The following is an 11,264-nucleotide window of genomic DNA, read 5'->3' as shown; positions in this document are numbered from 1 at the left end:
ATGCAGACCTACTCCTCTTTTGAATGTCTTGTCTGCCGACTCTCTCTCTCTCCTAGCCATTCCCTTACCGTGGCTACTATCTATCGGCCACCTGGTCAAATTTCCTCCTTCCTCTCCGAGTGGGCGGACCTCTCCTCCTCACTCCTGACCTCAACTACTCAACTCCTCTTTCTTGGAGACTTCAACATCCACCTGGATGCCTCCTGTCCCCCCTCTGGACTCTTTCGCAACCTCTGCGACTCTCTCTCACTCTCTATTCTCCCGTCTGGGCCGACTCATTCTGCAGGGCACACTCTTGATGCCCTGATCTCCTCTGACCTTCCCCTCTCTGTCCCTCTCTCCACTCCTCTCTCCTGGAGCGATCACTTTCTCCTCTCCTCCCACCTCACCCTCCCTACCCCACAGGCAAAGCCACCCCCATCACTGCCACCTTCCTTCTCGGTCATCCGACCCATGAAGCGCGTGTCAGTTGAGGCTTTCGCCGCCACCTTCTCGCCCCCCCAACCCCTTCGGCTGACTCCCACCCTGACACAGCCCTCTCCACTCTCCACTCCGCTATATCTGATACTCTTGATATCCTTGCCCCTGTCATGAGAATCCGCCTGAAGCCCAAAGCCAAATGTAACTCCTGGTATGACTCGGATCTCGTCACCCTTAAGCGCAAGTGCAGGGTGGCAGAGAGGAAATGGCGTGCTTCATGTTCATCCTCTGACAAACTGGCCTGTCGCCTGCTCCAAAGGCAATACCGGCTCTCCGTTCTCACCAAGAAGAGAGCCCTTATCCAAGCCCGCATCTCTGCGGCATCTAACAATTCGGCCGAACTCTTTAAAATCTGCAAGGAGCTGGCCAACCCTGCTGCAGTCTCTACCTCTCCTGTCCCCTCCCAGGCCCTCTTCACGGCACTGGCCTCTCACTTCATTTCAAAAACTCAGGACATCCTGTCCTCACTCTCCTCCTATAACCTCCCCCCCTCTATTCCCTGCCCTTCCTCTGGCTCTTCTGCAGCCACCCCTACTCTCTCCTTCTCTTCCTTTCCCCTTTTTTCTGCTGACGAGGTTTCAAGACAAGTCCGATCTATGAAAGTCTCATCAAAACAGGTCCACCCCTGTTCCTCCAAAACTATCAAGGACCACATTGACTCCTTGGCTCCTGCCCTTGCTGACTTCTGCAATCACTCCTTCGCCTCTGGAGTCTTCCCATCCCCTCTCAAGCACTCCCTTGTGCACCCCATTCTTAAGAAACCCTCTTCCGACCCTTCCTGCCCGGCCAACTATCGCCCAATCTCTATCACTCCCTTCCTGGGCAAGCTCCTGGAGAAACTGGCCATCTCCCAGCTTAATCTCCATGCTGAATGTGTTGGTAGTCTTCATGACCATCAGTCTGGCTTCAGAGCTGCCAGAAGCACGGAAACTGCTCTCCTGAACATCTGTGAGGACCTGCTCTCGAACCTTGACTCTAACATTCCATGTGTTCTCATTTTGCTTGATCTCTCTTCTGCCTTTGATACTGTCAACCATACCATCCTGCTCAACAGTCTCCGTGATAACCTCGGTATCACTGGTCAGGCTCTGGCGTGGCTGACCTCTTTCCTCTCAAATCGACCCTCCCAGGTCCAACTGGGGTCTTTCCTCTCTGACATCTTCTTCTCTACCTGTGGTGTCCCCCAGGGATCTAACCTCTCTCCCTGGCTGTTCAACCAGTATCTGGCACTTCTCGCCCACCACATCGCCGCTCTCTGCCCCTACTTTCAGTGCTATGCTGATGATACCCAACTCATTTTCAGGCTACCCTCGGCCTCCTCTTCTCCTTCCCTCATCTCTGACTGTCTTTCTGCTATCCAGGAATGGTGTGCCGCCAACGACCTCTGCCTTAATGCCAGTAAGACTGAGATTCTACTCATCGGCACTCCCACTCCCTCCTTCCCTGCTGCTCTCTGGCCGGCCTCTCTGGGCCCTCTTCCTACTCCTACCTGCAAGGCAAAAAACCTTGGGGTCATCTTCGACTCCACACTCTCCTTCTCTCCTCACATATCCGACGTATCTAAGAAGTCACACTACCAGCTACACCTCCTCAGAGGTATCCTTCCTTTCCTCTCCTTCCCCCAGAAGCTCACTGTCTCTAGAGCCCTGGTTCTCTCTAAGCTGGACTACTGTAACAGCCTCTATCTTAATCTGCCCGCCTCTACTCTCCGCCCTTTGCAACTCATCCAGAACAGGACTGCAAGACTTGTCCTTGGCCTCAAGCCCAGGGACCGTATCTCTCCAGGACTGAAATCACTACACTGGCTCCCAGTGACTGCGAGGATCAAGTTCAAAACCCTCTGCATTGTCCTCAAGGCCGTCTGGGGCCTTGGGCCAAAATACCTTCAACTCTCTCTTCCTAAATATCTTCCTTCTCGAGCTCTTCGCTCATCCGCCTCCAACTCCCTCAGGGTCAGCCGCTTCTCCAAACAACGAGTTGGGGGCAGATCCGTTTCCACTGCAGGGGCCTCCCTCTGGAACAGCCTTCCTACCTCCCTGAAACTTGAGGAGAACCACCTCCGGTTCCGGAAGCACCTCAAAACCTTCCTCTTTGCCTCCGCTTTCTCTCCCCCTCTCCCCTGCTAATACTACTGAAACTGCACTGAATCTGCAACTGGGCCATTCACCGTTCTCGGCCCAGCCACTCTCCCCTGCACTGCCTCCACGGCAACCCCTGCACTACGGGACTGTGTCTGTATCCATACAGCCCCTCTTCCCAGCACTTGTCTGCACTTACCTCGCACTTGCCACCAGCTGGCCCTTGTTATTTATCCTGTATGCTGTATGCTTATAACCCTGTACTGCACTTTCCCCTCTCCCTTTCCCCCATGCACTTTTCCCTTCCCCTCTACCCTTGCACTTGCGCGATCTGAATGACACCTGGCCTAGTAAGATCGTTGTCTGTCTCCCCTTGTTCCCCCCCCCTGCCTCGTCGCGCCATGAAACACTTGTGTATAGGCGCGTTACAAATGCCTTATCATATCATATCATATCATATATCACTAGATGACGCCTTCTCAGTAGAGGAGCTGAGGTTGCAGCGCTCTTTCGCGTTACTAAAGGGCGCCTCCTCAGTAGAGGAGCTGATGGTGCAGTACTCTTTCTCGTTACTAGAGGGCGCCTGCTCAGGAGAGGAGCTGAAGGTCCAGTGCTCTTTCTCGTTACTAGAGGGCGCCTGCTCATAAGAGGAGCTGAAGGTGCAGTGCTCTTTCTTGTTACTAGAGGGCACCTGCTCAAGAGAGGAGCTGAAGGTGCAGCACTCTTTCTCGTTACTAAATGGCACCGTGCAGCGCTCTTTCTCGTTACTAGACGGCGCCTCCCCAGGAGAGGAGCTGAGGTTGCAGCGCTCTTTCCCGTTACTAGACGGCGCCTCCCCAGGAGAGGAGCTGAAGGTGCAGTGCTCTTTCTCGTTACTAGAGGGTGCCTGCTCAGGAGAGGAGCTGAAGGGGCAGCACTCATTTTCATTAATAGAGGTTGTCTCCTCAGGAGAGGAGCTGAAGGGGCAGCACTCTTTCTCGTTACTAGATGGCGCCTCCTCAGGAGAGGAGCTGAAGGTGCAGTGCTCTTTCTCGTTACTAGAGGGTGCCACCTCAGGAGAGGACCTGATGGTGCAGCGCTCTTTCGTGTTACTAGAGGGCGCCTCCTCAGTAGAGGAGCTGAGGGTGCAGTACATTCTCTCATTACTAGAGGATGCCTTCTCAGGAGAGGAGCTGAGGGTGCAGCGCTCTTTCGCGTTACTAGAGGGCGCCTCCTCAGTAGAGGAGCTGAGGGTGCAGTACTTTCTCTCATTACTAGAGGTTGCCTCCTCAGTAGAGGAGCTGAGGGTGCAGTACTTTGTCTCGTTACTAGAGGACGCCTCCTCAGTAGAGGAGCTGAAGGTGCAGTACTCTTTCTCGTTACTAGAAGGCACCTGCTCAGGAGAGGAGCTGAAGGTGCAGCGCTCTTTCTCGTTACTAGAGGGCGCCTGCTCAGGAGAGGAGCTGAAGGTTCAGTGCTTTTTCTCGTTACTAGAGGGTGCCACCTCAGGAGAGGAGCTGAAGGGGCAGCACTCTTTCTCGTTACTAGATGGCGCCTCCTCAGGAGAGGAGCTGAAGGTGCAGTGCTCTTTCTCGTTACTAGAGGGTGCCACCTCAGGAGAGGACCTGATGGTGCAGCGCTCTTTCGTGTTACTAGAGGGCGCCTCCTCAGTAGAGGAGCTGAGGGTGCAGTACATTCTCTCATTACTAGAGGATGCCTTCTCAGGAGAGGAGCTGAGGGTGCAGCGCTCTTTCGCGTTACTAGAGGGCGCCTCCTCAGTAGAGGAGCTGAGGGTGCCGTACTTTCTCTCATTACTAGAGGTTGCCTCCTCAGTAGAGGAGCTGAGGGTGCAGTACTTTGTCTCGTTACTAGAGGACGCCTCCTCAGTAGAGGAGCTGAAGGTGCAGTACTCTTTCTCGTTACTAGAAGGCACCTGCTCAGGAGAGGAGCTGAAGGTGCAGCGCTCTTTCTCGTTACTAGAGGGCGCCTGCTCAGGAGAGGAGCTGAAGGTTCAGTGCTTTTTCTCGTTACTAGAGGGCGCCTGCTCAAGAGAGGAGCTGAAGTTGCAGCACTCTTTCTCGTTACTAGATGGCACCTCCTCAGGAGAGGAGCTGAAGGTGCAGCGCTCTTTCTCGTTACTAGAGGGTTCCTCCCCAGTAGAGGAGCTGAAGGTGCAGTGCTCTTTCTCATTAATAGAGGCCGTCTCATCAGGAGAGGAGCTGAAGGGGCAGCGCTCTTTCTCGCTACTAGATGGGGCCTTCGCAGGAGAGGAGCTGATGGTGCAGGGCTCTTTCGTGTTACTAGAGGGCACCTCCTCAGTAGAGGAGCTGAGGGTGCAGTACTTTCTCTCATTACTAGAGGACGCCTTCTCAGGAGAGGAGCTGAGGGTGCAGCGCTCTTTCGCGTTACTAGAGGGCGCCCCCTCAGTAGAGGAGCTGAGGGTGCAGTACTTTCTCTCATTACTAGAGGACGCCTTCTCAGGAGAGGAGCTGAGGGTGCAGCGCTCTTTCGCGTTACTAGAGGGCGCCCCCTCAGTAGAGGAGCTGAGGGTGCAGTACTTTCTCTCATTACTAGAGGACGCCTTCTCAGGAGAGGAGCTGAGGTTGCAGCGCTCTTTCGCGTTACTAGAGGGCGCCTCCTCAGGTAAGGAGCTGAAGCTGCAGCGCTCTTTCTCGTTACTAGAGGGCGCCTCCTCAGGAGAGGAGCTGAAGGTGCATCGCTCTTTCTCGTTACTAGAGGGCGCCTCCTCAGGAGAGGAGCTGAAGGTGCAGCGCTCTTTCTCGTTACTAGATGGCGCCTGCTCAGGAGTGGAGCAGAAGGTGCAGCGCTCTTTCTCGTTACTAGAGGGCGCCTCCTCAGGGGAGGAGCTGAAGGTGCAGTGCTCTTTCTCGTTACTTAAGGGCGCCGGCTCAGGAGAGGAGCGGAAAGTGCAGTGCTCTTTCTCGTTACTAGAACGCACCTCCTCAGGAGAGGAGCTCAAGGTGCAGTGCTCTTTCTCGTTACTAAAGGGTGCCTGCTCAGGAGAGGAGCTGAAGGGGCAGCGCTCTTTCTCATTACTAGATGGCGCCTCCTCAGGAGAGGAGCTGATGGTGCAGCGCTCTTTCTCGTTACTAGAGGGCGCCTCCTCAGGAGAGGAGCTCAAGGTGCAGCGCTCTTTCTCACTAATAGAGGTCTCCTCAGGAAAGGAGCTGATGGTGCAGCGCTCTTTCTCGTTACTAGAACGCACCTCCTCAGGAGAGGAGCTCAAGGTGCAGTGCTCTTTCTCGTTACTAAAGGGTGCCTGCTCAGGAGAGGAGCTGAAGGTGCAGCGCTCTTTCTCGTTACTAGAGGTCGTCTCCTCAGGAGAGGAGATGAAGGGGCAACGTTCTTTCTCGTTACTAGATGGCGCCTCCTCAGGAGAGGACCTGATGGTGCAGCGCTCTCTCTTGTTACTATAGGGCACCTCCTCAGGGAAGAGCTGAAGGTGCAGTGCTCTTTCTCGTTACTAGAGGGAGCCGTCTCAGGAGAGGAGCGGAAAGTGCAGTCCTCTTTCTCATTACTAGAGGGAGCCTGTTCAGGAGAGGAGCTAATGGTGCAGCGCTCTTTCTCGTTACTAGACAGCGCCTCCTCAGGAGAGGAGCTCAAGGTGCAGTGCTCTTTCTCGTTACTAAAGGGTGCCTGCTCAGGAGAGGAGCTGAAGGGGCAGCGCTCTTTCTCATTACTAGATGGCGCCTCCTCAGGAGAGGAGCTGATGGTGCAGCGCTCTTTCTCGTTACTAGAGGGCGCCTCCTCAGGAGAGGAGCTGAAGGTGCAGTGCTCTTTCTCGTTACTAGAGGGTGCCTGCTCAGGAGAAGAGCTGAAGGTGCAACACTCTTTCTCGTTACTAGAGGGTGGCTGCTCAGGAGAGGAGTTGAAGGTGCAGTGCTCTTTCTCGTTACTAGACGGCGCCTCCTCAGGAGAGGAGCTGAGGTTGCAGCGCTCTTTCGCGTTACTAGAGGGCGCCTCCTCAGTAAAGGAGCTGAGGATGCAGTACTTTCTCTCGTTACTAGCGGGCGCCTGCTCAGAAGAGGAGATGAAGGTGCAGCGCTCTTTCTCGTTACTAGAGGGCGCCTGCTCAGGAGAGGAGCTTAAGGTGCAGTGCTCTTTCTCGTTACTAGAGGGTGCCTGCTCAGTAAAGGAGCTGAAGGTGCAGCGCTCTTTCTCATTACTAGAGGGCGCCTGCTCAGTAGAGGAGCTGAAGGTGCAGCACTCTTTCACGTTACTAGAGGGCGCCTTCTCAGGAGAGGAGCGGAAAGTGCAGTGCTCTTTCTCATTACTAAAGGGAGCCTGCTGAGGAGATGAGCTGATGGTGCAGCGCTCTTTCTCGTTACTAGAGGGCGCCTCCTCAGGAGAGGAGCTGATGGTGCAGTGCTCTTTTTCGTTACTAGAGTACACCTCCTCAGGAGAGGAGCTGAAGGTGCAGCACTCTTTCTCATTACTAGAGGTCGCCTCCTCGGGGAGGAGCTGAAGGTGCAGTGCTCTTTCTCATTACTAGAGGGCACCTCCCCAGGAGAGGATTTGAAGGTGCAGTGCTCTTTCTCGTTACTAGAGGGTGCACGCTCAGGAGAGGAGCTGGAGGTGCAGCGCTCTTTCTCATTACTAGAGGGTGCCTCCTCAGTAGAGGAGCTGATGGTGCAGCGCTCTTTTTCATCACTAGAGGGCGCCTCCTCAGGAGAGGAGCTGAAGGTGCAGCGCTCTTTTTCATTACTAGAAGTCGCCTCCTCAGGAGAGGAGCTAAAGGTGCAGTGCTCTTTCTCTCCTTAATAGAGGGCGCCTCCTCAGTAGAGGAGCTGAAGGTGCAGTACTCTTTCTTGTTACTAGAGGGCGCCTCCTCGGGAGATGAGCTGGAGGAGCAGTGCTCTTTCTTGATTCTAGAGGGCGCCTCATCAGGAGAGGAGCTGAAGGTGCAGCTCTCTTTCTCTCGTTACTAGAGGGCGCCTCCTCAGGAGAGGAGCTGAGGGTGCAGTGCTCTTTCTCGTTACTAGAGGGCGGCTCCTCAGGAGATGAGCTGAAGGTGCAGTGCTCTTTCTTGTTTCTAGAGGGCGCCTCATCAGGAGATGAGCAGGAGGTGCAGTTCTCTTTCTTGTTTCTAGATGGTGCCTCATCAGGAGAGGAGCTGAAGGTGCAGCGCTCTTTCTCTCGTTACTAGAGGGCGCCTCCTTAGTAGAGGAGCTGAGGGTGCAGTGCTCTTTCTCGTTACTAGAGGGTGACTCCTCAGGAGAGGAGCTGGAGGTGCAGCGCTCTTTCTCATTACTAGAGGGCACGAGCTGAAGGGGCAGCGCTCTTTCTCATTAATAGAGGTAATCTCCTCAGGAGAGGAGCTGAAGGTGCAGCGCTCTTTCTCGTTACTAGATGGCGCCTCCTCAGGAGAGGAGCTAATGGTGCAGCGCTCTTTCGCGTTACTAGAGGGCGCCTCCTCAGTAGAGGAGCTGAGGGTGCAGTACTTTCTCTCGTTACTAGAGGGCGCCTCCTCAGTAGAGGAGCTGAGGTTGCAGCACTCTTTCGCGTAACTAGAGGGCGCCTCCTCAGTAGAGGAGCTGAAGGTGCAGTACTCTTTCTCGTTACTAGAGGGCGCCTGCTCAGGAGAGGAGCTGAAGGTCCAGCGCTCTTTCTCGTTACTAGAGGGCGCCTGCTCAGGAGAGGAGCTGAAGGTGCAGTGCTCTTTCGCGTAACTAGAGGGCGCCTCCTCAGTAGAGGAATGAAGGTGCAGTACTTTCTATCGTTACTAGAGGGTGCCTCCCCAGGAGAGGCGCTGAAGGTGCAGTGCTCTTTCTCGTTACTAGAGGGTGCCTGCTCAGGAGAGGAGCTGAAGGGGCAGCGCTCTTTCTCGCTACTAGATGGCGCCTCCTCAGGAGAGGAGCTGAAGGTGCAGTGCTCCTTCTCGTTACTAGAGGGTGCCACCTCAGGAGAGGACGTGATGGTGCAGCGCTCTTTCGTGTTACTAGATGGCGCCTACTCAGTAGAGGAGCTGAGGATGCAGTACTTTCTCTCATTACTAGAGGTCCCCTCCTCAGTAGAGGAGCTGAGGGTGCAGTACTTTGTCTCGTTACTAGAGGACGCCTCCTCAGTAGAGGAGCTGTGGGTGCAGTACTTTCTCTCGTTACTAGAGGACGCCTTCTCAGGAGAGGAGCTGAAGGTGCAGTACTTGCTCTCATTACTAGAGGGCGCCTCCTCAGTAGAGGAGCTGAAGGTGCAGTACTTGCTCTCGTTACTAGAGGACGCCTCCTCAGTAGAGGAGCTTGAGCTGCAGTGCTCTTTCTCGTTACTAGAGGGCGCCTCCTCAGTAGAGGAGCTGAAGGTGCAGTACTTGCTCTCGTTACTAGAGGGCGCCTCCTCAGTAGAGGAGCTGAAGGTGCAGTACTTGCTCTCGTTACTAGAGGGCGCCTCCTCAGTAGAGGAGCTGAAGGTGCAGTGCTCTTTCTCGTTACTAGAGGACGCCTCCTCAGTAGAGGAGCTGTGGGTGCAGTACTTTCTCTCGTTACTAGAGGGCGCCTCCTCAGGAGAGGAGCTGAAGGTGCAGCGCTCTTTCTCGTTACTAGAGGGCGCCTGCTTAGGAGAGGAGCTGAAGGTGCAGTACTCTTTCTCGTTACTAGAGGGCGCCTTCTCAGGAGAGGAGCTGAAGGTGCAGCGCTCTTTCTCGTTACTAGAGGGCGCCTGCTCAGGAGAGGAGATGAAGGTGCAGCGCTCTTTCTCGTTACTAGATAGCGCCTCCTCAGGAGAAGAGCTGAAGCTGCAGCGCTCTTTCTCGTTACTAGAGGGTGTGATGTATCTTGGTGTGGTATGACACAGGCAGGAATACTCAGGAACCACACCAGAGCCAGTATTATAGAAAAGGTAAGTCTTCTTTAATGTTACAGGTTACAGTGGGAAAGTAAGATAGGAGATGAGGTGATGTGCTTCTGCTTCCCTTGGCTCTCTCCCTGCCAGTCACCAACCGTCCTCTCTGGAATCCTTACACTAACACCATTCCAGGCCTCGCACCAACACTCCGAGCTCCACTACTCAATCACATAGTCACACAGCACAACATAGCATATATGATGCTAGGATACTACACATCCCCCTCCTTTGAAGAAAAGGAAAAGTATAAACATACATGTGTCAACAGGAAACAACCCTCGAGAAAACATTTCACCTTATGTCCTGGTCTGCCCCCCAGGACCTCAGGGCTGCCACCCCCAAGCACAACCTGCCGTCATGAGCAAATCACATCTAACTAACCTAACCAAACTATACAATAGCTTTTCTCCTTCTGTAAGGGCCTGCCACACCCAAACCCTGGACCTGCCACGTCCGGCACAACCTCACCCTAATACAGGACACTCCCGTCGCTGTAATTAAAGCATACTCACTACTTCCAACATCCTATAAAATTTCAAAGATAAAACACATGAAGAATAACTATGGTCTAGATGACACTAACCTTGCTAGTAACCAACTATCAACATCACCACCCCTCTCTTCACATATAAAAGAAAGGAAAAATAAAGGATAGCCACTCACAACACAAAGATCACAAAAACACGACACAACCACAAAAGGCGTGGTGCGAAAAAAGTGCACAGACACTACCGTGCACAACAAACCTTCAGCTAAAACTCCAACAAATTGTAAATATGTGGCACCTGCTAAAAGTTTCACCTACTGAAAAAAAATTCAGTGCAAGCACAACAAGGTGGAAAATGTAGTGCTTCTCCGATGTTAAATAAAAATATTTTATGATAGTAATAATTTATCAACACATTGTGTCCCCTATGACACTCAAAACTTAAATTCTACTGTCTGTGTGCCCAACTCGCAGTAACTCCAACCTATCTAGGCTTTAAACAGAAAAAAATTCTAACATTTCTGCCAACATTAACTATCAATATCTGACACCACAGACTTTAGGAGTCTAAACTACTCACTCCTAAACCCAACACTATAGCATTCTACAGGAGACAAAAACCCAAAACACTAAAAATTTTGTTTAGTGTAACCTAACTCCCAAAACTTCACGCGTACTACTTATGCCCATAGTCTCCTACTATAGTGTCCTACTATAGGAACTTCTTTCCTATCTCACAAAATTAACCTGAAACACAACTCCCCTGTTGCGTTCAACCTCCAATTACCGGTCTCCCTAGGGTCTCAAATAAGGTATCACACCTGGCCAGCATATGATCCTCACCCTCTACTTCATGCGTGCTACCTCTCACACGCTACTACCTCTTAAAGTACTTGCTCCCGATTGCACACTCCCAATGCAATCACTCCACTTCAAACGTGCTACTTCTCACACGTTCTCAACATACACATGTATGTCACTTCATACTTCCATATGCACGCTCCAATGCACACTCCTCTCCCAAAGCATAATAACATTTAAACTTCAACGTGCATTGTAACTTCTCCAAATTACATTAAACTTCACATATGCACTCAATATTTGTCCACTAACTCCAACTGTAAGAACGGATGATAAACACTAACAGACATGGTGTTGATCAGGCACCATTCTGGAAGTGTGTCCTCTAAAACAAATAATTTTAATTTTTTGAAAACAACTCTCAAATTGTAATTATATGTAAAAATTAAGTTTCACTTCTCCTGTAATTGCATCAGTAACTTCTGTGGACATTAACATCTTCCTAGAAATCAAAACATTATGGGCCTGATTCATGGAACATTTTCCTATGGGACTGCTCCATTATAAAACACTTCCATGAA

The 11,264-nt window shown here is 52.4% G+C and overlaps 2 protein-coding genes across 2 annotated transcripts; both read right to left on the bottom strand.

The window, feature by feature from the left end:
• Positions 1-3,012: 3,012 nt before the first annotated feature.
• On the bottom strand, positions 3,013-3,693 carry LOC138562943 (uncharacterized). The gene has a single exon (XM_069642813.1). The coding sequence runs from the start codon at positions 3,691-3,693 to the stop codon at positions 3,013-3,015; it is 681 nt and encodes a 226-aa protein (XP_069498914.1).
• A 315-nt stretch (positions 3,694-4,008) lies between these two features.
• LOC138562927 (uncharacterized) lies at positions 4,009-7,152 on the bottom strand. Its single transcript, XM_069642812.1, has 4 exons — positions 7,102-7,152; positions 5,970-7,019; positions 4,633-5,874; positions 4,009-4,524 (listed from the first exon to the last, which is right to left on the bottom strand). Exons 1-4 carry the CDS (start codon positions 7,150-7,152, stop codon positions 4,009-4,011), a joined length of 2,859 nt encoding a protein of 952 aa, XP_069498913.1.
• Positions 7,153-11,264: the final 4,112 nt, after the last annotated feature.

Source organism: Ambystoma mexicanum, chromosome 1q (assembly GCF_040938575.1).
Source record: "Ambystoma mexicanum isolate Mex_15411 chromosome 1q, UKY_AmexF1_1, whole genome shotgun sequence".
Lineage (NCBI taxonomy): Eukaryota > Metazoa > Chordata > Amphibia > Caudata > Ambystomatidae > Ambystoma > Ambystoma mexicanum.
Note: the sequence above shows the minus strand (reverse complement) of the source record. Positions and strands in the feature narration are given on the sequence as shown.

Bases quoted from the DNA above. Each gene is read 5' to 3' on its own strand.
- LOC138562943 (XM_069642813.1), bottom strand. From the start codon at position 3,693: ATGTACTGCACCCTCAGCTCCTCTACTGAGGAGGCGCCCTCTAGTAAC.
- LOC138562927 (XM_069642812.1), bottom strand. From the start codon at position 7,152: ATGAGAAAGAGCGCTGCACCTCCAGCTCCTCTCCTGAGCGTGCACCCT. The intron at 7,020-7,101 runs GTAACGAGAAAG...CTGCACCTTCAG, and splicing joins TCCTGAGCGTGCACCCTCTA to CTCCTCCCCGAGGAGGCGAC. The intron at 5,875-5,969 runs GTAACAAGAGAG...TCCTCTCCTGAG, and splicing joins CCCTGAGGAGGTGCCCTATA to GAGACGACCTCTAGTAACGA.